Below are 27,629 nucleotides of genomic sequence, written 5' to 3'. Positions count from 1 at the left end.
CGGATGCCAACGTTGCGATATGCTATGTGTTTAGCTGTCCGACACCAATCTGGTGGTTCTGCTCGCACACAGTATCTACTATTAAATAACACTACATCTTGGTCGGTAGTGCACCCACATCGAAGCCGCCTCAATGCCGAAAACCGCTCAGGGTTGAGTTTTCCTCGGTTCTGGCCTGTTAAGCAGCACACACATTGAATATTTTCCCAAATCTCTCGACTAAGTCGCTGGGTAGAGTTCAGAATTTTAGCAATAGGAGTCGAAAGAGCGTACGAGATCACAGGATACAATTGATCTGGGTCACCAGTTAATCTAACATCTCGTCCACCAAATAAAAGATGACTACATTTTGGTCAGATTTCACGCATCCTATGATCTACCCAGTACAAAATCCCTCACGATATCACCCTGAATTCGTCTGTTATAACCAAGTGGACATCACAGAATCGCTCCTGCATTCTCTTCAATTTCGTGGTACCTCCTTTCTGTCGTCCGCGATGTGTAAAGAACAGAGAAACCATTTATGGAATACGAGGTCAATTCGAAAGCTGAACAAATTATCTGTTCTTTGATGTTAAAAGCAGACGTTCCTTTGAGAACCAAAAGTAGGACCCGTTTAGACGTTCGTCTGGAGGCTGAATGCTCACGAAACACATTATGGACGTCTTTGACTATATGCTTTATTAGCCGACTTTTTCCAGAACCTCCTTCACCCTGGATAATAATTTGCATAGATTTACAAAACATATTATCACATGATGCTTGAAAACGTTTTCTTGATTGAATCAACGCTAAAGCAAAATGTACCCATTGTGATTCGTCCATTATAGTGCTAGAGGCATCAATAGGGTAGATGTACGAGTTCTTGGTGGACCTTTGGTGACGCCCGAAGCCATTAGCACTGTTTTTCATTTCACGCTGCATTTTTTAATCCAAGGTTTTATGTAGTTGTTCACAAATTGTAGGGCCTTTTTAATTTGATCAGGTCCATATCAATGTTTCGGAGTCCAGAGCATTGCAACGCTTTCTGCATTTGGTGGTGGTCCACCAAAAACATTCTCATCTATATCATCCTGCTGCTGAACAAACACATATTCCGACTCCGGCATAGCGCTAAGCCCACATTCTGAGCCATGCGCTCTAAGGAGGCCAATATTTTGGTGCCGAGAAAGTGTTCAGCTCTATTCCTCAGTAAGTTCCGTTTGAAGAGCATGATCTTGCCAGCTTGAAAAATCTTAGAGCAATCTTCATCGGTCTGGGGAAGCTATCCCAGTTGCCTCCATGGTTTATGAAGGTAAATTGCGGCGAAACAATAGTCAGGACTAGATAAATCTGGAGTTATCCGCGGTGTTCCACGAACGACGTGCGCCTTATCGCGGCGTTTGATATATCCTCCATCATCTATTCGTTTCCAGCACACCTCAAATTTAGGTGGATTGTCAAAAATATTCATATTTCTCGACAAATGAAGCTAGCGCCATATTATCAAAAGGTCGCTCAATAGGACGCGCCATATAGACCACCCCGACCTTTTCAATGCAATAGCATTTACTGTCTTCGCTGAAAGTAATTCTTCTTGCTCAATTCTGTAGTATCGCTTATGGTGCCTCATTACCTTAACACGATTTACTTGCCTAGCCTTGCCATGTAAAGGCAGCTCTCGCAGCAAAATAGTAAGCTTCCTGTGCACTGACCTCTCGAATTGACAATGTAGCGTTGGCCACCCTTTTAAGCGTAGCATAGCGAGCATTATTTGGGTCGCACCTTTTAACAGCTGCTGCAATCACGCTTCTGAAACGAAGTATGTCTGGCTCCGCTTTGCTTACATAAGCAGCGGTGTATACGGCAGCACCGTAGTATTCCCGATCAATTGAATATCCATGTTGGCGCGCCAAAGTGAGAGCAGTGACGAGCAGTAGTTATTAATCGCAGGATCTTTACGCTTGAGACGAATCTCCACCGACGCAATGCCGTTAACAGAAGCATCACATTCAATCTTTTTATGACTATCTAACTGCTTCGGATATCGAAATCTGCATTCGTCACCCCTTTTCCAGCAAACTGATCCCACAATGCACACATGTCGCTGCACTCTGTTAATAACACGAGCTAAATCACAGCTCCACTCTTTTGTTCCGTGAACAGGAGGTCGCGATGCAAGAATGTCATTTCATTTTTTTTTGCTAGTACAGGTAGCACATTAACACTTATCCAGCTCGTCAGGTGCTTTCGCCATCACTGAGATTACACTGTCAATATAGCTAGCTAATTGATGACGACCAAGTTCGCATTCCGATAGTTTAAGCACGTCAGGCGTGCCTTCAACCAACAGTAATACATGAATATGTGGTGAGCCTCGCTGTTGAAACTCTATTTTCCAAAGTAATCTACAATTTCCCCAAGATGTTTTGCTTTTCTGCAGAAACCGTATCAAAAATGACTTAAATCTCCGATCAAATTGGCGCGCTGCAATGTCTAGGTTCTTGCTTAGATAGAGCCACCTCTCCTGCACAGTAAGATTTCAGCCTGGCTCGTGTGACAATTCAGGGTTGCAAAATCAGGCCATATTGTGTCGGCGGAACTTAGAGTGAGGAAAAACATGCCAGCGAGACGGCAAAACACGATTGCCTAAAATAGCAATTAGATAATCTTTCACATTTGCCCAATAAAGACCACTACCCCGAACCCCGTGGAAGTATGGGTTGAGGGTTTCCAGTAGCTTCATCGCTTCATTAGTTTTAGCTTTGCCGTCAATCGAGCTCCATTTTGCGCTAACGCAAGTGCTTTAGAGTCATCATTTTGGAGGATTGAGACTCGGCGAACCAGGTCTATTTGACGCCTCTGTATTAAGTTCAAGTAAAAGAATTTAAGTTTTCCGTGGATCACGAACCGCCGCTCATGCCCCTTCATGACATGGGCGAGTACTCTGCCAGGGAATAGTCATGCAATCGGTTCTCTTCGACTATCGGATGAAACCCACCTTCGCCATTCGGGAATATGAAAGGAAAACAGCTTTGCATCAACGTGTATACTCATTAATGGCATCTTTCTGGTGTGGCAACTCACCGGTCGGGTACAACGCTTTACCAACCACCATATTGACGGCCTCCTTGAGTTTTTCTGTTTCGGTTTGATTGTCATTCCCATTCGCTTCTAGCTCAAAAGACTCGATTATATCTAACGTTTCGTCGTTCGGGCTACCAGCACTCTCATTAGCACATGTATAAGAGATTAACACTGAGTGTTCGTTATCCTCGCAATGTAGCGGGGAAGACGGGGCATGAATCCTGTTAGCGTTCCCATTTTTGATCAACCGAATGTCGCTGACCTCTGCATCGTTCAACGCCACTGTCGGAAATACAGCACTAACATTTATATTTGACATTTCTGCGAGGACCTCTTCCGAAATCGATACATGTTCATACAAGGAGTTGTTATGAATTAACCATTGCAGTGCTCGACGGATTACTTCTGGTCAGACGCGGATGAAGGCATTCCCATTGCTGCCCTTTGCCTGAAGGAGAACAACACCAGACTTGGAAAGCGGTCTCTGCAGTGATGTAGTAATTTCATTCCAGTAATTTATGGCATTTCCCCTAGTAAATTATTGCTGGTCTCGATAGAGGTTAACACACGTTGTAAACGAGATACCTAGGCCAACTAGTCTAGTCTCTATACGATTCCAAACAGCTAGTTCTGAAGGTATAGCTCCTATTCGAAAACCACTAGCACGGCAAAACTTGGGGACGTCTTGTTTCAGAAGAGAAATATGGCATCGATTACAAATCCAGAGAAACTCTTCCACTACGATCTGGACGTGTAATGGCCTCATCGATGACTTTGCACACACCAGATATGTTCTTAAGAGGTTCAAAGTATTTACTATTTGGGTTATAGCATTTCTGTACAGCACGGTCAGCTTTAGTGAGTTTGACACAGCTACCTCAGATCCGAAGAAGCACTTGGTCTATTTCTCCGAAGAATACTGCACACAAATTAGCAGTAAGCAAGCGTTAGCGCTCTATCTGCAACAAACACTCACAATCTCATGTCCTACTTACAGCGCCTATCAGACTCTTCCGGTGGCGAATTGTGGTCGAGTGCGCGCTTAGTCCGCTTAGGCCGACAGAGTTTCGAACACGAGTCTCCCCCGAACGTTGTACTCGAGCATGCGCTGCGCGGATCTCAAGGTCCTCCAGTGTTGTTATAGAAGGGTTTCGTTTCCTTTTCGTTGTGTAGTCACCCCGACTAGGTTCCGAATAGCGCCCAGTGCAGCCTTACCAGCTCGCGTACGCACCCCCTTCGCCATGCTCAACGTAGGGGAAATTGAACTGTGAAGGACATCCTCGTATTTCATTTCAGATTTGGCACGGGAAAAATATTCCTTTTCAGCGTCACCCAATTTCACGTATGGAATGTCAAAGCGATGCTTCTAATATCTCCAACTTGTTCTAATATGTTCATCGCATTACATACTAACGCAGGATGATCGTGTTGAACCTTCGGCTAGATGGCCAAAGTTAGCAATGCGCACGGAAAAGTCCAACACTATTACCTGCTTCCTCCAGATGCAACGCACTGAGTATCTTCGCGATACTCCTAGTATCCGCCGATTTGTTCTAACGACTTCCTGCAGCTACCGTACCAAGGTACCAACACAAGCAGCTAGAAACCCCAATCGGGCATGCGAGCAAATCCGCCCATCCAACCGTTCCACGATTCGAATATTGCACGAATATCCAGTGAATATGCTGTACTAGATGACACGGCACCTGCCCCCAACTATCGATGGCAAACATACTAAGCGTTTGCAACGGTGTCCAAAACTCCATTCGCTGGATAAATCCCTCTATTTCTGTCCGCCAATTTCTAGTTCCGTGACCGCTCTTCAAACTCAATTTACGTCCATGCGTCCACAATCAGCTACAGAGCACGCCAGCGCTCTTCCTGACAATAATATTCTTGTCAGTACGTCTCACGCGCCCATCATCGTCAATTCAAACGACGCACGCGTCAGCAGAAGTTATGCATATATCCACCAACACCTCCAACATGTGGCAGCAGCACCTTAGTCCCTCAGGCCTCCCCATTGAAGGCGACGAGTGTCAGAAACCAGTCGTCAACGGCGTCGCACCCGCATGCACAACGTTCTTAGTCGCGTGGCGATGCTCCAAGTAGCGACGAATGCCTTATAGCGTAAGTGGCTGGCTGCAATCCTTGCTGACAGCTGCGGCTAGTAGCTTTGCTCTACGAACTGACCGCGTCGATTCCATCTCCACAACCCTTTCCAGGCGTGCAAGTATTCGACCAGTGAGATTAACGTGCTGTACTAGCTTGCACCCGAAGCGTGTAGCTTACTGCCTACTAGTGCAGCAACAATAACAATATTCATCAAGAATGCTCGCATGTCTCTTGTTGTCTCACCACATGCGCACAAAGCGCATGAGCTTCGCCATCAATAACCACGAGTCAGATGGTGAAATCCCATCACACGCTGAATGATAAAAAATACCACACGGATATACATTTCGCCACGCAACCTGTCCGGAAGTTCTGCTGGTATACACTTCCCCCCCCCCGAACAGCCACTTGCACCAGCACCACCGCCTCTACCCCGTAGGCGAGTACTGCGCCGATGGAGACCTCCTCTACACGCACCTCACCTCCACCTCGCGACCCGTGATAGCCGACATCCATCCACGTCATGACGCATATCTTGGCTTGCGACGCCTTCCTTCACCGCCAGCTTGCCGCGACATTTCGCGCGAGAACGTGCTCCTGCATGACGGCGACTGCGAGATCTCCGACTTCGGGCTGTCCATCGATGTCCACACTCGGTGCGTCGGATCCGTCGACAAGGAGTACTACATGGCGTAGGAGGTCGTGGCGGGCGACACGTACGATCCCGTTAAGGCGGATATCAGGTCGCTGGGCGTCGTGTGGTTCGTCCTGCTTACGGGATCTCCGCACGTCTCGATCGCGCCTAGGCAGAACAAAGCCTTCGTCATGCTCGAGGCGTGCGGTGTCGCTGCGGTGTTCGAAGCTTGGCAGTATAGCGACACGTTGTCGTCATCGATTGTGGACCTCGTCTCGCGGATGTTGACGGTCGACACCGTCTAGCTGATCTCGCTCGATTCGACCTTGGGGCATGCGCTTGTGAAGCCGGAAGGAAGCTTGCAATCGATTCACGCAGCGTTAATTTATTATTTCGGACGCACGACAACCTACCGGCGTACGCTGCTGCAACCCATCCTCCCTGGAGCAGGTTGCGCAGTGGCGCACCTCAGTCGCAGTGCCCAGTGTGCACGGCGGCCACCGCTAGCAGCAACCGCAGACGTTTTACGCCTACTTCTTACGCCGCGCCGTGTTAATGTATTAAGGATTGCAATGTTTGCGTCAAATCAGGTCCTATTAAGCAGTCTTGACAAACTTTCAATTATGCTAAACTTAGCGATTTAAGCCATTTCCGCGGACCTCTATACTGAAGGCGGTTTTTCCTGTTTAATAACTTCAAGCCTTGTGTTAAAGTCATCTGGTCACTGTCGCCGGTTCAGCTGGCGCACGCGTGTAACATTTTCTGCAAAAGTGCTTAACACCACAGTGTTCGTAATCAGAGTTTTTGTTTTGCAAAAAACGGTCTCTAGTAGATTAGATTTTAAATTGTACACCTAACCCATTCTCGAAACTGATAAGTCTTTTCGTAAAAACGTAAATCAGAATGTAAATCAGAGTAACGTGCTACACACATATCCATACAACAGAGTCCATGATTATAGGTGGGCTTCGCCCCAATGAGTGGGCGAGGACGTGGATCGAACCACTTTTGTCTTCGTTGAATTTCAGACCGACACGCTGGGCCGCATAGTGCTGCATTTCACTCCAAGCTCGCAGAACCTGCTTCATCAACGTCAAAGAAGCAAATATCATCGTGCGATCGATACACGAACACGTCCGATGACACAAGCACGAGGCAATTCATCACGAAAAGCTCGACCTCAGCAAGCAACATGGTCATCATCCGGCTAACAGGTAAACCTCGTTGCATGATCTTGGGCTTCTCAAAACCAGGGAAGAGAAGTGGAATTTGCGTGTATCGACGGAACACGCCCAGCATGTCGTCATGGACCCCCAGGAATCGAAGGCAGGCAAACACAGCTTCATGTGAGACGGACGGACCAAAGAACTCGAGATCTGTCATAACTACCACAAGCGGTGACAGTTCTTTTCCCTCGCCAGTCAATGTCCTCTGCAAATGTGCCTCCACCAGAACACGTCGAATGATATCTTGCTTATCAGCCTTCTTGTCCTCCTCTTCAGCTTCCGACTCCGAATCACCGTCTTCATCATAAGGATTTCGCCCTGCGTCTTTCATCATGTCCGGTAGAGCAAACAACTGGAATTTCCTCATCATGTCGGCGCGCACAGACTCCACAGAAGCAGTCCCGCTCATCCACGGCTTGTCGCTGAGCGAGTCCAGCAGCGATCGCAGTACAGCTTTCATCTCGACACTCCACATGAGACCAATGTATTGGAACAGCAGCAACGTGATCGCTTCTTCTTGGAGAAGACAACGGAAGCGGCCGTTCATGCCGCGTTGGATGTCGACATGAACACCTTCTTCGGGCCTACGCCACTTGCACACATTGCTCTGGTGAAGGCGGGGTGGACGGGGACAACGCTACCCCCTCAGCGGACTTGGAGCAGTCCCGCAAAGCTCGCCTTCCAGCCGCTTGCGGCAAGCTGGTGTCGCGAAACCTGGGATGTTTCCGAAGAGGTAAGTTGATTGATGAGGACAATTGAAACGATACAAACTACTCCCGAAGGTCTCTGCTCACTCTTCTGTCGTAGCGCCATTCATGTAGTTGTGGGCGCGTGCCAGCGCCCACTACCAACGCGGGCTGCATGCCTCGAGGCGAATGACCTTTGGAGTGCACACTTGCGAATTCCCCACTGGCCAGAGGCATCTCACTGCCACGGCCATTGGCCTGTGCACTCTTGAGCCGCTGCCGTTTGTCACGAGCATCGAGAGCTTGACACAATTAGCCGACACTGCCCTCAAAGCTCGCGGGTGCCTCGTGAGCTACCCAAGTTGACGGAGCAGATCGTCGTCGCCGCTGGCGGCTGCGTAGTTTCAAACCTTCTCGGGCACGTCTTGGCGCATCGTGTCCAGGGGTTCCCACGAGTTCTCAATGGCCTGAAGGCCGACCCACGACAGCAGTAACTCCCACCGACCGAGCTACTGGTTGAAGCGGTGCTCGCGAAACCTTCGACGCCTACCCCATCCCTTGGCTAGAAACCAATTCTAGCAGCTCCTCACTGGTGGCTAGGCCCTCGTCCGCGTAGAATTTCAAGCGGGACGCGTGCAAATTGTACACACGCCATGTCACCAAGTGTTCGATAGTAAAGGAGTGCGGTAGGGCGCTCAAGACTTTGAATGGACCAACCCATTGGCCCAATAGCTTGTTGTTTGGCAGTCTCTGGTCGATCCGTGACCATAGTACAAAGTCGCCAACGTCGACATTGACAGGACTGCCCTTGTGCGATCTCGTGTCTTGGAGCCGCTTGCGCTCCTCGACATCAGCAACCTCACGATGAATTTCGTGCAGCGACCTGCGGAGATGCTCAAGTTGGGCATCGACATTGTCAAGTTCGATCACTCTCTCGTTTACAGAGGTACTGACTGGCACCACGATAGCATCTAGCGCTCACGAAGCAGGTAACCCCGTAAAACCCTCAATCGGAGCGTGACCAGCAAGTGACTGCACAGGAGTGTGATTCAGATTCGCCTGCACTGCAGGCAGCAAATATGGCCACTCGTGTTGGTCCAATGCGTACGCCATTAGGGGCGCGCGGAAAACTTGGAGAACGTCCTTGTTAAGGCGTTCTACGGTTCCGTTCAACCACGGTAAACACACAGGAGTAAAATTCTGCTCTGCTTTAACTTTAAGTCATGCAGACAGATGTTGCACCACCTCGTTGCGAAAGTGGCTTCCGTGGTCTGAGACGAGGGTGTCAGGTGTACCGTAACGCGAGTGCCATAGCATCAGTGCCTCCGCTGCCACATAGGCTGTCGGGGTGGCACACCGCACCAATTCGCAAAAGTGCGAGAGACCATCTTTGAGCACCAGAAGATAGACGGAGTCGCCGAAACCTTCGCAATGGTACAGAAAGACCCAATGCACGACTTCATTGCGTCGCGTTGCTGAAAGTAAAGGACCGTACGGCCGAGGAATTAGCCGGGGGCCCTTGACATGCTTGCAAAGCAGGCATTCGCGAATAAATTTCACCACCTTCTCAGCCAAACAGGCATTCCAAAAGCGCTGCTATAACACGATCGTCATAGGTTCTTGGCCACGGTGGCCTTGTGCCCCGGCATGTGCTACCACAAATAGGCGTGCGAGAAGCTATTTCGCTCAATTCGGGATCCAGAGGCGTCCACCAATCATCACCACGCCATCCACCTCCTCCTGAGCGACTCGCAGCCGTGCACGCTCTCGACCAGCGGCTTGTTGGGCCTCGCATATGTCGGTTAGTGTAGGAAATACAAACTATCGTCCGATGGGGGCCTCAATTTGGAGAGGGGTACCTGGGGAAGCGCGCGATGGCTGCGCGTTTGTACAGCGACCACTTTGACTACGGACCACGTGTGCCAGCGAGAGACAATGTCCGCCCGGACATTGTCTTCTCCCACGATGTGCTTAGTCACATAATGCAGCCCGCATAGCCGCATTGCCCACCGTTGAAGTCGATCGCGGACATGAGTCTTGAGCCCCTCGTGTAGCGCAAAAAATGTAAATTAAATTCGCATGGTCACGAAATCCCTTAGGGCGAAGCAGCAAATATTCCAGGTCGTGGCACGCCTTGACGATGGGATACGCCTCTTTTCCACAACTGTCCAATTCAGTTCATTGTGCTTGAAGGTGCCGCCCTTGCAGATGATCATATCGTGTTTTTGTTGGGCGACGGGAATAGAGGCATCCCAGTCGACGGCTTGATTAACTACGATCGAGTAGCCGGAGGTGCTGGCATCTGTGAAGACAAGGAGCTCCGCGTCAGGACTTGGCGACGTCATCAGAGCCGAGTCGCGGACCAGCGCCAGCATGGCGTTGTACGCATCTTGTTCTTCAGCTATCCACGCTGTTGCCACGCTAAGAGCGTTACGACTGCGATCACCGACACGCTTCTTCTCAGCAGCCAATTTCGCTTGTAGGGGAGCAACCATACGGGGGTAGTCGGGCAGGGAGTCCTGCAGCCGCACACAAATACTGTAATTCCGCAATTGTTGCTCGTACCGGAAGCGTAAACAGCGCATCCACGCGAGCAGGATCATGCCGGATACCCAATCCGGATATAAGGCGACCACACCACTTCACTTCCGTGGTATATAGCAACCACTTTGCCATGTTCAACTTCAACATGGTCTCAGCCACAAGCGAGAAAAACTGTCGGAGCACACCGACAAATTCATGAAACGTAGGTGCGAAAAGAATGACGTCATCCACCCATACTAGAGCCGAGTGGGGGATCATCGGGGCCAGTACACGCTGCACCTCTCCCTGGGAATGGAGCGCCGAGTCCGTTGCGCCTTGTGGCACTCGATTGGGCGAAAATACGCCCTCCTCAGTGATGAAGGAGAATATCTCACGGCACTCTTCACGCAGAGGAAGTTGCCAAAACCCTTGCGTAAAGTCAAACGTCGCGAACACTTTCTTGCCTGCGAACGCGTCCAACGTCACCGCGGCTGTAGGCATGGCACCAGCAATAGGAATGGTTACACGGTTGACCGGCCTGTAGTCAATAGTCAGGCGAAACTCATATCGCGAGCCTGGCTTGCGCACGGGAATCACAGCGCTTGCCCAGCGGAAAGTGTTTTTTTTTTTACCAGGCCGTTGTCAACCAAAGCCCTGACGTACTCCTGGATAAACTGTGCCTGCAGTGGGACATACTTGCGCGGGGGGCATCGGTGCGGTACCGCGCTGCTCTGCACGGTCACGTGGAGGGGCTCTAAGCGCACAGGGGGGGGTCGGGTCCAATGGTCTCGCGCCAGAAGTCAGGAAATTGAGTCAATATTTCACGCACGACATTCACATATTCCGCAGGCGTCCCATTGGCTACCGCGCGCGCCACTAACTGCTCGACACCACCATCGGTGCCAGGCGCGCGCTGGCCATCTGGAATGTCGTGGCCCACCGGGAACTCATCTTCTTCGGCAGCAAGAATTGGTTGGCCAGCAAGTTGAGCTAACTGGTTCTCGATATCGATGCCTATGACCTTCAGAGCGTCGCGACCCAGCAAGAACTCGTTGCTCTCACCTGGTAGAATCAGGCAAGGTACCGATTGCATAGAGACTGGCCCAGCAATTGTCGATAGCTCCAAAGCCAGAAGCAACTCCATGTCGCACAGCACGCGCCGTCCATCAGCCGTTTCTGCCTCGACAGCCGTACTTAACGTAGTAGCCACAAGCGTAGGTTGTACAGCAAGCAGTGATTTTACAATTCCTTCGGGGACAACACTTTTGTCAGCGCCAGTGTCCGGCGTGTAGGGCGCCTCGAGGAGACCATTAATCCAAACAGACCCTGTAGGCGTTACATACCGCACAACCTTGGAACGGAGGGTACTCGAGCGCTGTTCCTTGACTTCACGGAACTTCCTACGCGCCTCCTCACGCTGCTTCTCTGTGGTAACAAGGCAGTTTCTAAGCCAGTGCGGCCCCTTGCATACCAGACAGGCGTCGTGCGGCGGGGAGCGGGCAGCTTGCGAGGCTCGCGGAGGCTGCGGGGATCGCGGAGGTGCCGGCGGCGTCGAGGCGGCAGGTGGCGTTGGGCGCGTTGGCCCACCCTTGCTGGTGTCGGCCCGCTGGAGTTTTCGTTCTGGCTTTGTCAATTTGGAATCCCCTCTTGCAACATAATCCTGCGGCATTCGATGAAATCGTTGTTGGACCTTCGCATGCTCCAGTATCAGGTCAAAGAGGGCGACACCATCAGATTTGCAGTTTCGCATCTCTAAATCTATAAGTCCGCTGATTTGAGCCTTGAGCACTGGGGCTGTAGGTTGCCGACCAGCAAGAGGCAGCGTGCCTTCAGCCTGCTCTTGTAGCCATTATCAGTTTCGTCACCAGTACCGATCAGCCCTTGAAGACCGTTGTCTTCCACAATTCCGTTGAAGCCCTCATAGTAGCGGAAGATCCGCGCATCACAATCATCAATAGAGAGGTCCATCTTAAGTTTTGACGGAATAGAGACGTGACATCAGGCACCAAACAGACACCAGTGATGTCCGGGATCAATACACTCAACGCTTCGAAGAGCGCAAATCTCTTGAAAGCGTTGAGTGCGTTGCTAGCTTTGTCGCGAAACCCGGGGTGTTTCCGAAGAGGTAAGTTGATTAATGAGGACAATTGAAACGATACAAACTACTCCCGAAGGTCTCTGCTCACTCTTCTGTCGTAGTGCCATTCATGTAGTTGTGGGCGCGTGCCAGCGCCCACTGCCAACGCGGGCTGCATGCCTCGAGGCGAATGACCTTTGGAGTGCACACTTGCGAATTCCCCACTGGCCAGAGGCATCTCGCTGCCACGGCCATTGGCCTATGCACTCCTGAGCCGCTGCCGTTTGTCACGAGCATCGAGAGCTTGAAGACGGAGGTGTCCCAGTAAGGGTGATAGACAGTCTTGCATCAGCTTCGTAGTGGCACTGAGTACTCACGATCGAGCAGTAGCTCCGTGTGTAGGTCTTCAGCTTCCGCTCGTGCTACCTTAGCTATCTTGATCTGTGTCGACAGCTTCAGCAACTGGAAGTGCGTGGCGGCAGGCTTCGTGGTGGACGGCATAGCTGCAAAGGGCGGAAGGGGGACATGAGCTCGAGGCGGCGAATTCAAGAGTAAGATCATGTTGCCCACGGATAATACGTTTTTCATTATGTACCCATCTTTCTGAAAAAAAATGTGCGTGATGGTTGTAAAAGGCAACTTCAACATTGATACACGCGTCCTACAAGTCGACTGTGCGCCCCTCGGTGCTGCTTTTGCTGCCGCTACTCTCCTCGATGGCACCTAAGCTCTGGTCGTGCCGTCTATTCTGCGGATCAACTGGCTGGGCGATGACTTGCAGTGTGCAGCCGAATTGAACGTAGTGGTCTTGGGGGTCGTGGGCGTTGGGCACTCGGTGCGCAACAGGCAAAGAGGACGTGGATGCACGCTGTGAACGGCGCCTTCGAGTGTTCATGTACAGGCTAATCCCTAACACGACTGCCAGTCCGGCAATAGATGCAGGGATCCAGTCGAAACCATGCGAGCTGCTTGGCGATGTCGTCGAACCACTTCCGGAGCTGGTTGATGAGGATTCGTCTTGAATCAAAGAAGAAGACCCAACTGCCGGTTCGAGAACAGTCGAAAACGAGCCAGCCGACCCAGACGCTGAGTTTGAAGCTGCAAGCTCTTCAGAGAGGAGCGAACTCGACGGCGAGTTCTGCTGTGCTGTCGACGTTACCACTATAAGTGCCCACAACGCCAGCGTAGCGATGCGCCAAGATAAATTACAGCGGCGCATGGAGGCCCGACTGGAAGTAGCAGAACTGCTTGGCCACGGCGATGCAAGAGCACAAATGATAGACTTTCTCCATCCGCGTCACAATGCATGGAGGCTACACGGTGTTCAGCCCGAGCACGAAGACGTGAACAACTGCGAGGCCCCCACGGTCATAGAGCTGCTGCTGGAGCAAGCACGGCTACTGAGTGTTAGGTTGGCCCTAGACACCGCGCCACCTTCGTTTCAGAGTTGAAACGCTGCCGCCGATAAATGCTTCGAAGGGCCCACCTCTTTGGCGCTCGAGAGTTTCTCGTAATGTCGAAGCCGAGTTCGCCACAAAGCAGTCGTAAATGAAAAGCGGTAACTTGTTCTGTTAAGTAGAAGACTCCTAGCCATCACGATGTTGCTCTAGAAGTCTCCACCGAAGTCGCCGCCACCTCCTCCGAAGTCGCCGCCGCCGCCGTCGCCCATGTCGCCCAGCGCCTCGCCGATCAACAGTCCGCCCAGCAGACCTCCTGCCGCACCCATGGCCACGGCACCGCCCGTGCCCATTCCGCGACGTCCGCCACGGTAGCCGTCCCTGTATCCTCCTTGCCCGTAGTAGCCTGGTTGCACATATGTAGGTTGCGCAGCGTACACCGGCTGCCCGGCAGCGTAGCCCTGTTGAGCGTAGCCTCCCGGAGCATACACAGGTTGAGTGTATGCCACGGCAGCCTGGGGCGGGTACTCGTCACGGCGCTGCTGCATGCGGCGCTTCCGCATGGCCATGAAGATGCCGCCGCCGATCAACGCGCCGACGGCGAAGACGCCGAGGCCGATCCAGATCCAGTAGGACGGGCGGTCGCTCTTGTGCTGGCACGTGCACGCGTAGTTGGAGTCGTTGGCGCACGTGTCGGCGGCGGGGCAGCAGCACGCGCGGCGGCTGTTGGACGAGTCCAGCCACGAGTGGCAGAACTGGCCGGCGGCCCCGTTGTAGGCCTCGGAGCAGTCGCCCGTGTCGCGGCAGATCTCGCACTGCGACTTGGACGACGAGGACGAAGACGACGAGTTGGACGTGCTCGAGTTGGCGAAGATGGAGGCGGACGTCGAGCCGCTCGACTGCGCGGCGACAGCGACAGCGAGCGCCGCCAGCAGCAGCAGCAGCCTCGAGAGCGCCACACCGCGACGCATGTCCAACTTGACTTGCAGCACCAGCGGGAAGGTCTCGAAATGAAGCGAGAAAAAAAGGCAAGCGGCGTGGCGGTATAGTGAGTTACTGGTATTACTAGTTAGTAGTACTACCGGTAGTACTCCTACACTGGGTACCTACAGTAGAAAAATCCATCCACGAGGTGGACATGCAGCTTGTCCACCTACCTACGTATTAATATCTGTGAATTTAATAGGGCAAGCTCATTGCTCAAGGCTGCAATTGCTGCCCGGGCGCAGCTGAGCTCGACGCTGAGGTGGTGGAAATAGCGAGGCCCTGTCATTTCCGATCGCCGCGCACGACATGGCGATCGCGTGGGGGCGGCGCGCGCTGACGGCGCTCGTGGGGATCCCGACGGCGCTGCGGCTGCTGAGCTCGGACGTGGGCATGCTGTGCCTGGCCTCGGCGTTGTGCTGCCTGTCGCTCGTGGAGTTCACCGCCACCATCTGCCCGCAGATCGTGCCGCAGCCCAAGGCGGGGGCCGAGAGGCTGGTGCATCGCCTGCTGCTGGTTGCGTCGGGCGCGCTGCTGTGTGTGGGCGCGTGGACGGGAAGCAAACTCGTCCATGGTGAGGAGAAGGGCGTGGATGTTGTTGCAGTTGCTACGACTGCACAGCTTACACTAACGGGGGCTACGTGCTCTGACCGTCTATCCATGCAGACGCCCTGAGTCTCGGTGCGACGCTGGTGCTCTTCGTCTTCCACATTGCGACCACCAAGAAAATGGACCAGACAGGTGAGGCCAGTGCAGTTGAGTTGACCAATGCAGGTGCTACAGACTCTGACTAGGGTGTTTCTGTTGCTGTTGCTGCAGCACTCGTCAAGATGCTGCTGGATCTGTTCGCGCTGCTGTACATCGTGAACGGCTTCAGCTACGCCGTGCTGCTGCGCTACAGCTCCGACAAGTACGGACTGGGGCTGCAGATCCTCGGGCTGAGCTGCGCCTGGGTCTGCGATAGTGGTGCTCTTGTCGCGGGCTCCTTCATGGGCCACGCGAAGCTTGCACCCGTTGTCAGTCCAGGCAAGACCCTGGTGGGGGCTATTGCCGGCGTCATTTCCAGCGTCGCCACGGTGCTGGTGATGTTTGCGCTCCCGCAACTTGCCACTGGGCTGCCAGTCGTTGGTCAGTGGACGCATGAGTTGCTGCCGCCGCAGTCCATCACGCATCAGATCGTGGTCGGCGTGGTGCTCGGCGTCTTGTGCATCGTGGGCGACCTGGTCGAGTCGTACGTGAAGCGCGTGGCCGGCGTGAAAGACTCGGGCGCTTTCTTCCCTGGTCACGGCGGCTGCCTCGACCGCATGGACAGCTTTCTGTTTGTGGCGCCGTGTTTGTACTTCTACAGCCAGTTCGCTCTGCCCTGACCGAGCCTCGAACTGGTAGCGATTAGAGCAACTTTCATCAATAGAAACTCACAAACGTACTTCTGCTTCCTGCATGTTGCGATTACAAGGTGGCGTCTACCGCTTCCTCCACGATCGTCTCGATGGGCGCTTTCTTCATTTTCTTGCCCTTGCTAGTCATTTTGGTAGCAGACTTTGACGGCTCAATTGTCGGCGTGGCCTTCGTGGCCTCTGCTGCCGCCACCTGCGCCGGGTCGTTGATGTCGATCGTGTTCACCGTCCTTGACTTGGCGTTCCTCCGCAGGAACTTCTGGCGGTCTTTCCTCGACCCGCCCAGCTTGCTCGAGTACTGACGGATGCGGTCCCTGCAGTGCAGCATTGTAAGTAAAACAGTAGCACCAGCAACAATGCACTATAGCTGCACGACGTACGTGATGACGCTCGTGTCGGCCTCGTTGAGCTTGAAGGACGTCTTGCGCATGGCCATGCTGAGCTCTGTGACCTTCCCGTCGCCGACGCCGTGCAGTGCGTCCAGCTTGGCGGCCGCTTCGGCCTGTTGACGGGCGATGTCGTCGTATATGCACTTCTCCTTCTGCTTGGTGCGCCAGTAGTAGATCCCCACGCAGACGAGCAGCAGGATGGACAGGTTCGACCCCAAGGCGGACTGGCAGCGGCAAGGGACACAACGCGTCAGAGAACATGTCAGCCTTAGCTGTAGGCCGTCAGTTTCGAAGTGAGGGGGACTGCAGTGGCGGTGCCACGCGTCCTCCTCCTCCTCTTACATCCCTCGGCAGGTTGTGTGTGGTGCACACAAGTAGGTGACCTGTACTTTTCCTATTGGCTAATTTAATAGTATATTAAGACCCAATTAGAGTGCATCATATCTTCCTATCATAACGACATCATAACACTCCCACTAAAAGTTCTGGCACATCTCAGATCGCATCTTGTGTTCACCACACGGATTTCCATCCTTTCTTAACCCTTTGACTACCAGCCAGCTGGAGTGATTTATAGGTCCATAGGGACCCATAAGAGGTCTAATCGCAAGATGCGATTGGCCAAAACTAAAAGCTACGAGACGACGGCAAAGCACTGTACAACCTAACAGGTCTCCATGGACCTGTAAAATGCATTACCGCACGAGCCACAAACAGTTCGTGTGACCTGCCATAATTGTTTTCTCGTCTAGCTAGCAGCCCCGCCTCCCCTTCGTGGACAAAAGAACTTCGATGCGTTGTTCAATGTAGCCGACGACGACACGTGAGACTGGGAGACCGACATGGACCCTGGCCTGGAAGGGTGCGGAGCAGGTTCGAATGTATACGAGCTAATATTCAAATTCATACATCAGGCAACGCTACAGAATCCTAACCAAACTAGATAAGCTTACAGTGATAGCGTTATAGCAAGCCAGTGTGAATGTTACGCAGGATTGCATGTGCAGGAGTGCGAGCGGTTGGCGGATGTAGATTGAAACTGCTACTACATGGGGTGCTCGGCTAAGCACGCATACTTGGGATAATGCTATAACGGAATGACGCTGAGTCGAGAGCGCGCGGGCTCCGACGCCACCGCTCGGAGGTCAGCATCCTCAGTGGGCTCGCCGTGATGTCCACCCCAAACGGCTCCTACTTCCATAGACCATTGCCGTTGTAGCGACACTGACCAGGGCGCGACGGCATGTAGCTCGACCTCTCAAACTTTTGATTGGGAGTACCGTGAAGTAAACCACCGTCGCCACGTGTAAAAATTGGTGTTTTTGATTGGTCGTTTTTTCCCCTGTGCGTTGAATTGATTTGCTGGAGCCATAGGTCCAAGGAGACCCGTAAGAAATCTCTGGTAGTGAAAGGGTTAAGACGGCTGTTAGCCGATCCTTTGTTTACCTAAGATTACTTAATTTACTTGATTTCTTAGGTCACATGGCATTACAGCGTCCTCTTTCATACTTTTTATTTACAGATTTCCCGAATTTATTAGGACGGCTGGGATCTGCATCGTAACTTACCCATTAGAAATAAATTTCTAATACTTTTCTCACAGAGCCAGAAAAACATATTTTTGGCTCATATGATCGTTCACTATATTACAATATTTCGGCATATCACAAGATGTGATTACAGCCAAAACATACGTCAATTCTGAAAATTATAATTCTGAAACCCCACTTTTCATATGACTTCCTGGATTTCTTATGACTTCTGCCTATTACTTAATTGCTTCTGGGGCTCGCATTGGCCTCCTTGTTGGCCTTTCAAGCTCTCCACTCTCCTCACTTTCAATTTTGCTTTAAGGTTTCGGTTCGACTTTGCGCCTATGGCCGCAATTAAACCTTCGGGGGCTAGGACAAACATGGTTAAAAGCCCAGGAGCAATCCTGTGGCACCACCATCCAGAGGCCGAGGCGCGCGTGGCACAGTTCCTATTCGCCGCATAACCTCGGCTGCGGTCAACGGTGGCTCTGGCTGTGCTTGGACCAATTCATATTGGTTCGTCCTAGTCTAGTCTTTAACCAAAACTTTAGCATTTGAGAGTCTTAATAATACGATAACGTTGCGTCTTATTGTTTAGTCTTATCGCATAAGTCTTTGTCCTTTACTTGTCCTTGGCTCAAACGTATCTTTGCACTTCAACTTGAAGCCGGCTGGCTTGAACTTGACCACATGGTGGATCTTAAAGACATACTAGCGAAAGATCGCAGACCCGATGGTTTCTCACAATCAAGTGATACCAAAAGATCGCAAGTCACGAGTTACCCATGCTATGTTGCCGTGGTAAGGGTAGGCTTAGGTCCTTAACCCCATGAGGTTCCTCAGCTTCTCAAATTGAGTTTGAGGCAGTGCCTTGGTGAGGGCATCTGCAACCATATCATTTGTACTGCAGTATGTTACTACTATTCTTCCATCGTCATGTACTTCTCTCGCATAAAGCCCTTTAATATCAATATGTTTTGTGGAAGCATGGTTAGCTGGGTCCTTTATTATACTAATTGCTCCTTTATTATCACACCAGCATACTATCGGTTGTTTTGCTTAAAGCCCAGTTCCTCCAGTAGGTACCACAACCATTCGCTCTCTTTTATTCCCTCACTTGCTGCTATTAATTCAGCTTGTGCTGTGTGGAGACTGACTGTATCTTGCCTCGAACTTTTCCATGTAATACAGGCATCGGCCATAATACTCACATACCCAGTCACTGACTTTCGATTCTCATTAGCATTCGCGAAGCTCGCGTCTGTGTATATCTCATATAATACTTCTTTACTTTTTCCGTCGAATATGAGACCATACGTCGACGTTCCTTTCAGATACTTTAGTACTCTCTGTGCTGCCCTGTAGTGAGTTTTGTTATAACAAGACAGGAACTTACTTAGTTCTCTGACTGCGTTTGCAATATCAGGGCGCGTACCACGGACTAGATACATCAAAGACCCCACAAGTCCCCTATAATCAAATGGCTGAGCTGCTATTTGCTCTGGGCTCATACTAACTTCCTTTTCGAGGACTATACTTTTGGCTTGAGGTGTTGGCTCTGCTACACTCTCAGTCATATTAAACTTCTGTAGTAAGTCCATAATATACTTGTGTTGGGACATACTGAGAATTTTGTTTTTCTTATCTCTTTTATCTCCATTTTGAGGAGGTAGTGGATCTCGCCTAGATCTTTCATAGTAAATCGTGAGGCAAGTTTGGCTTTCACCTTATTCATAAGTATCATATTACTTGCAGCGATAGTAATATCATCTACGTATACGCATATGAGTACTATGTGTTTCTCTCCTTTTACCTCCCACTTTTGCCGGTACAAACAGTACTCCTTTTTGCACCGGGAAAACCCTAATTGAAGTAAGAACTTATTGAGAAGCGCATACCAGATGCGTGGTGCCTGTTTGAGTCCATAAAGGCTCTTCTTTAGCTTACACACTGTTGAAGCGTTCCCATGCCGAAATCCGTGAGGTTGTTGCATATATATATCCTCAAATAAGGTCCCATTGAGGAATGCAGTGGACACATCCATTTGATGGACATACAAGTCCTGTATAGTTGCTATGGCTAAGAACAATCTCAGCGACTCATACCGTGCCACTGGAGAGAAGATCTCATCATAGTCAATCCCATATATTTGTGTATTACCTCTGACGACAAGTCGTGCCTTAAAACGATCAATTGTACCGTCAGGGTTGTATTTTACGTCAAAACCCAATGACAGCCGAGTACCTTTCGGCCTTTAGGTAGCGGGACGAGCTCCCAAGTTCCATTTTAACTAGTGCCCGGTACTCAACTAATAATGCCTCCTCCCACTGTTTGGCATGAGGTCCCTGCCTTGCCTCTTTGAGTGATCTCGGAATTGGTATTAGTTTAATGCTCCGCGTGACCGTGTTAATTGCCACCACGTAGTCTTTTAGCCGAGAATTAGCCGTCCGTTTTCGACGAGGCCGTGGAATTGGGGTACGCCTTCATTAGCCCCACATCTCCCACTGTCTCCGTACTCATTGAGGGCAATGGCGACTCCTCTGTTCGTCTGTGCTTTGTTGGAGCGTGTGCAACCGCATCCCGTGTCCTCTTACCTAGCCCACACACCTCGTTTATGGTTTCTTGACTGACCTCAACGGTTCCCGATGGAAACGACTTGGCGATTAGGCCTGCAGTAGACGTGACGTCAAACCTGACGTCTCGGGCTATGAGGTATTTATTCTCTTTCACATCAAGGAGTCGGTATCCTTTGTAGTTGTCAGAGAGCCCGAGTAGTTTACACTCGACTGCTCTATCGCTAAGCTTTTGGTTAGCTCGTTTAGATTTTGGAATATGAGCGTAGCAGGTACTACCCCATATTCTCAAGCTTAACCCACTAGGCTTTTTCCCATATAGCGCTTCATACGGTGTTTTACCCTTTAATCTGACTGTTGGTACTCGATTGACTACGGAGGTCATATACATCAACGCCTCTGGCCACCACTTTGCAGCCATACCAGATCCTACCAAGGCACACCTAACGTTACCCATAACGGTCTGATGTGCTCGTTCGGCTGAGCCATTTTCTTCTTGGGATTCAACATTTGACTGTTGGAATATCAGGCCCTTCTTAGTACAGTACTTTTCACAACTGTATTGAGAAATTCTGTACCACCATCCGTCCTTATCCTTTTGACGGTATATGGAAGTTGCTTTTCTAGTTGTGTAATGAGAGTTGTTAATTTCGCTCCCACCTCCTTTAGTGATTTCATCACAAAATACCATTTATAGGCAGTGGCGTCGTCCACAACGGCCAGGGCATACTTAAAACCTGCTGTGCCATATAAACCAAGGGGTTTTATCTTTCCTAATGAGTCCATATGAAGTGTATGCAGTGGTTCAGTTGCTTTTGCCCCTATCATGTTTCGGTATGACATCCGACGAGATTTAGCCAGTGCACATGTGCGACAAAGAAGGCTATCTTTGCCATGTCTTTTCGTTCGAGACAAGGCGCACCGTCAATTACTGCACTGGACAAGATGCTCATCAACCGGTCCTTTCCAACATGACCTAGTCGCAAGTGCCATTCTTTCATTGCGTTATGAATGAACTTGGGATTAATACTTTTAGCCGATAGTACTTTAGTACTATCTCCCATTCTTTTACTGGGGAGGTAGTACACCTCGTCTATTGCTACTGCAGCAAATACGAACCGATTATTCTTATCCAGAAAATATAGGTACTCCCCGCTCTTATCCTGAATGTGCCAATATCCCTGCGTTGCAAGGTAATATGCACTTAACAAATTGCTACTACACTCCTTATCAAAGGCAACATTCTTTATTGAGATATCACTGTAATACCCTTTTGGTTTGAGTATACTAAATCTCACCGTGCCTTGTAGCGTACTCAATGAGGTGCCCCGGTTTCCGTACTCAAATGTGTGAGGTTGGCCTCGTCCAAGACTACTGAACCAGTGTCGACTTGGGCTTACGGCGTGTCCTGCGCCAGTATCGACAACCCACAGATCATCAGTTACCTCTAATTCCTTTAACATAGATAAGTACCTTCCATAATGCTTCCTTACCTCAGCATCGATGTCCATTGGGTTGAACACCTTGTCCTCGGTTTCTTCGCCTTCACTCACCGGAACATTCTCTTCAAACGCAAATTCGTCGGCGTCCTCAATCGCCTTTGCCAGTTGTTGGTCGTAGGCGTGGGCTTCCGCCGTCGTCATCTCCGAGCCCTTTTCGCTGGCTGCTTTCTTCTTCGGAGTGGGTCCCCTCTTCACCGCCATCAAACGTTTCTTCTTCGCACTCGGAGCAGCCCGGATGTTCGAGCGGAACAACGCTCCACCCGGTCTCTTCGGATCGCGATCTTTCGCCATAATCAGGCAGTCCTTCTTACGATGACCGTCCTCAAAGCAGTAGAAGCAGCTGCCAGGCTCAGCACTCGTCGCTTCAACTTGGTTGCGCTTCTTCCCCGTGAACTTCTTCGCCACATTGATCATGACGGGACGCTTCTTTCCGTGAGCATGTTGATTTCCTTCTTGGAGCGATCACCAAAGACGCGTCGCAAGCTTATTTCGACATTTTCGATGGAAAACCATTCCGCCGTCATGCTGATGGAGCTTCCCAAAACTCGCTGGGCAGCTGAGCCAGCACCTCCATGCACAGCCAGTGTTCCGTCACAATCTCCTTGCCAACCAATCCCGTCATCTTCCGGTTCATGTCGTTGCGGAGCTGCTTCAACTGGGCGAATAGGGTCCCCAAGTCACTCCAGTTCGAGGCGATAATCCGATCCCACTTTCGGCGTAGCTCGATTACACCTCCAGCGTCCCCAACCCCATACGTCTTCTCCAGCAGCTTCCAGATGTCGCAGGGCCTCATGCTGGACACCGGGTTTGGAAGTCCCGAGAGGAACATGTTGGTCACCGATTGGTTGAGCAGGTTCAGCATGGCCGAGTTAGCCCTAGTCCAATGCTGGCGGCGCCAACGCAACTCCTTTGCCTCCTCCCTTGTGGTGGCTTGACCGACCGTAATGATCGGTTCTTCCGGATGTCCATCCAGGAAGTCGACCATCAACACAGAGGCGGGGCTTTCGTCCTTTCCAAAAGCCCGCGCTCGTAGATTTGGTCCTGTTCCTTAATGTAGGTAAGGAACTTGTCCTTCCACATGGTGTACTCCCCCTCCTTGTTCCCCATGAACTTCTCCAGCCCAAGAGTTGGAGCGCCCCCATTGCGACCAGAGCTCATAGTGCGTGGAGATTGAGCACGTATCTGAAATGTCAGCCTTAGCTGTAGGCCGTCAGTTTCGAAGTGAGGGGGACTGCAGTGGCGGTGCCACGCGTCCTCCTCCTCCTCTTACATCCCTCGGCAGGTTGTGTGTGGTGCACACAAGTAGGTGACCTGTACTTTTCCTATTGGCTAATTTAATAGTATATTAAGACCCAATTAGAGTGCATCATATCTTCCTATCATAACGACATCATAACAGAACAGCAGCGCTATAGCACAGTAGCGCCAAAGCATTCCTCCTCCTCTTCGTCTTCTCCTTGACGCACCTTGACCATGCCCTTGGCGATGATGCCGAACACGAAGAGAAGCAGCAGATACTGCGTCCGGAGCTCCATGATCTGCCTTGCCACGTCGTTTCTTGCACTGTTGTCTTCTGTCGAGATCGTACTTAATCGAGAGGTGTGCCACAATAACGGTACACCAGCTCGAAGTTGAAGCACCTACCCGTACCAGCACTTGCTAAAGCGGCAACAACTTGTCCTAGACCGAAGCTTTAGCATTGCACCACTTGACAAGCGCCTCCAGAATATGGAGATGAATACACGATTCAATGGATTATCTATTGAGCCGGCAGGTGCTTGCAAATTACAAGTTGCAACGTTCATGGTTAATGTGATTGGCAGTCTATCGGTGCTCTCACTGATCTGTCGACGCTCGAGCTTTATCGGTGACGTCGTGCTGCACGACTCGTGCATGAATTCGAATGCCCGCGAGAGCGCTTATTACGACAATTTCAGCAACGTGCATTAGTAAGTTAAAAGCTCAACGATATTCCATCTACTAGGAGAGCGCGCCTTATATACATACATGCCAGGACAGGGTTCTCCCGGCGAACTTGGCGGAGATCTCTGGCGCTACAGGTTTTGGATTCTCCTGCGAGTCGGCTAGTCCGATCACGGCTCGTCGAAGCCCAGGAACTCCCACACCAGGTGCATCACATTCTCGTCTAGCGGCTCACCCAGCGAAAACCTCTCGAACACGCGCAGCACCGCTAGTCGCTCGAACAGGTAGTTCTCATGCCAGGTCGCGCAGTCCCCGGTGAACTCAAAATCACCGAGCTCCGGGGGGAACTCGTTACCGTACTCGATCGCCAAGTGCTCCAGATGTACGTTGTATTGCAGGGCCTCCAGCAGGGCACGCGTGCCGATGGCGTCGATGTCGTTGAACAGCAGGCTGAGGTCAGTGAGCCACGAGCCCATCGGAGACTGGCTATCGCTGATCAGCAGCATGGCAAGGTCGAATGCGCCGCGGAAGCCGAGCATGTTCGAGTCCAAGTTGAGACTACGGATGCGACACCGGCCCTTCTTGTACGCCTCCAGCAGCGGGGTGATGTTCGTCAGCTGGCAGTCTGACAGGTTCAACGTCGTTAAATAGGGCGAGAAATAGATAATCCGGTGCAGGATCTCCGTAGCCGGGATGCCGAACTGGTCTGGGCTGCCGATGCGGTTCTCGCTGATGTTGATATCTTCTAGTCGGTCACTGATGCCCGTCATCTGGAAGAAAAGCGTGATAAGCGGCACCACCATGCCTTCGGCGTCTGGAGCCTCGATCATGTTCCAGAACGATACTGACCGCATCAGCGTCGACGGCGAGCAGATGCGAGGTGACATGCCAATCTCCGTCATCTCAATAGCGCTCTGACGCGGCACCCAGCCTAGTCCAAAACCAGGAATGACAACGCACAACCACTTGCGCAGAATGCAAAACACCTCTAGCAGCTCCTTCTCGGAGAGCATGTCGCTGTACACTTCGTGCTGCGAAAGCTTGGACGTCGGCAGCGGACGCACCGTGGTGCCCTTTTTGATAAGGGCGAAGACACGGCGGTGCGGGATGCCCTTGAGCAGCGCGCGCTTGACGTCCTCGCGCAGAATCTTGTCGCGGTTGCTCTTGCTGTATCGCTGGAGCGCCGCTGCGTACTCGGGGATCAGCAGAACCAGCGCCGGGTGGCCGCCGGACATGATGCCTTCGACGACACGGATGTCCTTCATGCGCATCATGTTGCGCGACAGGTCCAGCTGTTCAATGCGGGCGGTCGAGTTCGGGTGGAACAGGCCGAACACCAGCCAGCCCCAGCAGAGGTGCAGATCCTCCTCCTTCACTTGGGCTGGGTCCATCAGCTCCTGCAGGTCGATGTTCTGTACTGTGTTGGAATAGTGCATCGCCGAACCGATGCTGGCGAAGAAGGTGTTGTCCATGGGGCACTCGCGCACGGCGATCTCCCTCATGAGCCCGCGCTGCTCCTCGGGCAGCTCAGCGGCCATCGAGTTGTACTTGATCACGGGGTGCACGGCGAAGATGGCAGTGCAGAAGCGGCGGAAGGCCACGCGGTGCTGGTGGATGAAGTTCGCGTCCAGCGTGTCGATGAGGTGGATCTGGCGCACGTGCGCCATCTTGTCGCCAATGAGGCGCGCGAGCGAGTTGAGCTGCAGCTCGCTCATCTGGAAGTGGCGCAGCGTCAGGAACTCGATGACCTTGCCCACCTGCGTGCCCTGGTACACGTAGCGGCGCACCTCCTGCTCCTGGATGGTGCGCAGCAGGTGCTTGAGGTCCACGAAGTCGTGCGCGAGCTCGAAGCTCAGGCCGTGGTGCTCGCCGCGGTGATACTCACATCGCACGAAGTAGTCCTCGTCGCAGGAGCAAAACGGGAGCGGCTCGGGCTCGCTCTCCGTCTCCGAGTAGGTGCCTGTGGAGTCGTGGTGGTACTTGCGCCCCGAGCCGGCCGGGGAGCCGAAGTACGCTGTCTTGCCGCCCACCATGTCGAGGTGCGGCAGCTGCTGCTGGTAGCGGAACGGGGCGGCCGCGGCAGACTGGGAGAATGGCATCCAGCGGCGAGCTCCGGCGAGAACGTGGGGGCGAAAATCCAAATGACCGCCGCCAGAGTCGCCGCGCGAGGTCACCTTGCGCGTATCTGCCTGCCGCCTGTGCGTGTACGTGCAGCAACCAATTGAAGTATGCGCCCGACGTGCGGCTTTTTTGCGACCTCAGATTTGATTGGCTCGCGGCAATATGGCCAGTTAGTTACTGGCGGTTCGATTCCCTCATTGAGGCGGTTCCGACGGGCGCGCGACGGGATCCGCAAGCGGCGGACGGGTCCGCTACGTGTACGCGGGTCGTGCCGCCGCCGAGGCGAAGCCCTGTGCGAGTGCCAAGAGTGAAGCCTTGTTTAGGTTCGCCATAGTGGCCGGGATGCATGGCCTCAGGAACATGCCGCGAGGGTACATGCTCATGGTAGCTGGGGATCTGAAGACAACGATACAGTTCACTGTATCTGGCGGAGGGGCTGCCACCGCTGGCTTCCCGCCCGTGAGGGTCGGCAGGCTCTGCATGCACACTGCGACAGCTATTACAGTAATACAAGCGGGGTGGTGGGGCGTTTATTGCCGCGCAGAAGCATTGCTTTCGGTGGCGGCCTGCCACTGGCGGGGCACTGTCCGAATACGCCTCATGGAACGTCTGTTTGAGTGAAACACCTCAATTAGAGCCCACGATTGCAATTCACTGCAATGCTTGACGTGCATTAGTGCCACTTTCGTCAGGCGAAAACTATTGCGTCGTCGTGCGTCCTGCACCTATCATCTTCCCGAGCTGCCAGCGCAGCGGCGTGGCGTGGCGTGGCAGCCTCTCAAGCGAGGCATGCTTTAATGCCAGCAAGACGCCCAGCCATCAGAGCTGCCGTCGCTACCAACCCAAGCAGAGTGCCCGCGTGATGGCGACCGGCGCGAGCGTCCAGCACGGGTGGTCCACGGTATCTATGCGCGTTTTGGCGGACCAATTCGTCGTTTGAGGGCATCGATTCGCCTGTGTACGCTCACTTTGTCAGTTCGCGTGTCTGCCGCACATAAATCTCGCTTAAGTGCGAAACGTCATGTCGGCGATATCTTCAGCGGATCGCCGACATACACTTCAAACTTCAGCCGCTACGTTGCTGTCCGTGCTGCGCGCTGGCACAGCATGTAGCAAGTACAGCGTTGACATGTTTAACGCTGTGTAAGCCCTGCAAGGTTTTTATGGACACGGTGGCCGGGAGGCACTTGCTCGCTCACCGAAAAACGTATTTTATAATAGTACTTACAATAATACCGTCGGTGCATGCACATACACTGCCACATCAAAGGCGCCCGCCCTGTCCACCGACTCGGCGGCACCCTGGGGTCGCTCGACGGCGCGAACGAATGCCCTTCGCACACACTGACGGAAGCAAAACGGGCCTGCTGCTACATCGCGAGTCGCACCAAATCCAAAGACCATGGCCGGCGCGGCAGTTGAGCGTGCGGGTGTTCCAGCGGTGCTACCAGCACCTCGACACCGCTGGAACGCTGAGGTGCAAC

At 52.2% G+C, this 27,629-nt stretch overlaps 5 protein-coding genes across 5 annotated transcripts; 1 reads left to right on the top strand and 4 right to left on the bottom strand.

Annotated features, from left to right (window-relative positions):
- Positions 1-6,874: 6,874 nt before the first annotated feature.
- On the bottom strand, positions 6,875-7,588 carry IUM83_10840 (uncharacterized protein; the record flags this gene model as incomplete). Its single annotated transcript, XM_067935361.1, has 1 exon — positions 6,875-7,588. The coding sequence occupies one exon, from the start codon at positions 7,586-7,588 to the stop codon at positions 6,875-6,877; it is 714 nt and encodes a 237-aa protein (XP_067780549.1).
- Positions 7,589-13,651: 6,063 nt separating this feature from the next.
- On the bottom strand, positions 13,652-14,695 carry IUM83_10839 (uncharacterized protein; the record flags this gene model as incomplete). Its single annotated transcript, XM_067935360.1, has 3 exons — positions 13,652-13,724; positions 13,814-13,895; positions 13,963-14,695. The coding sequence occupies 3 exons, from the start codon at positions 14,693-14,695 to the stop codon at positions 13,652-13,654; spliced, it is 888 nt and encodes a 295-aa protein (XP_067780700.1).
- Positions 14,696-15,017: 322 nt separating this feature from the next.
- IUM83_10838 (Phosphatidate cytidylyltransferase) lies at positions 15,018-16,075 on the top strand (the record flags this gene model as incomplete). The annotated part of the gene is made up of 3 exons (XM_067935359.1): positions 15,018-15,282; positions 15,375-15,449; positions 15,528-16,075. The coding sequence occupies 3 exons, from the start codon at positions 15,018-15,020 to the stop codon at positions 16,073-16,075; spliced, it is 888 nt and encodes a 295-aa protein (XP_067780646.1).
- Positions 16,076-16,157: 82 nt separating this feature from the next.
- IUM83_10837 (uncharacterized protein) lies at positions 16,158-23,636 on the bottom strand (the record flags this gene model as incomplete). The annotated part of the gene is made up of 3 exons (XM_067935358.1): positions 16,158-16,419; positions 16,486-16,718; positions 23,568-23,636. The coding sequence occupies 3 exons, from the start codon at positions 23,634-23,636 to the stop codon at positions 16,158-16,160; spliced, it is 564 nt and encodes a 187-aa protein (XP_067780715.1).
- A 558-nt stretch (positions 23,637-24,194) lies between these two features.
- Positions 24,195-26,123, bottom strand: IUM83_10836 (uncharacterized protein; the record flags this gene model as incomplete). Its single annotated transcript, XM_067935357.1, has 1 exon — positions 24,195-26,123. One exon carries the CDS (start codon positions 26,121-26,123, stop codon positions 24,195-24,197), a length of 1,929 nt encoding a protein of 642 aa, XP_067780714.1.
- Between the last annotated feature and the right edge of the window lie 1,506 nt (positions 26,124-27,629).

Source organism: Phytophthora cinnamomi (genome assembly GCF_018691715.1).
Source record: "Phytophthora cinnamomi strain GKB4 chromosome Unknown Contig126, whole genome shotgun sequence".
NCBI classification, from domain to species: domain Eukaryota; phylum Oomycota; class Peronosporomycetes; order Peronosporales; family Peronosporaceae; genus Phytophthora; species Phytophthora cinnamomi.
This window is presented reverse-complemented; position numbering and strand designations above follow the sequence as displayed.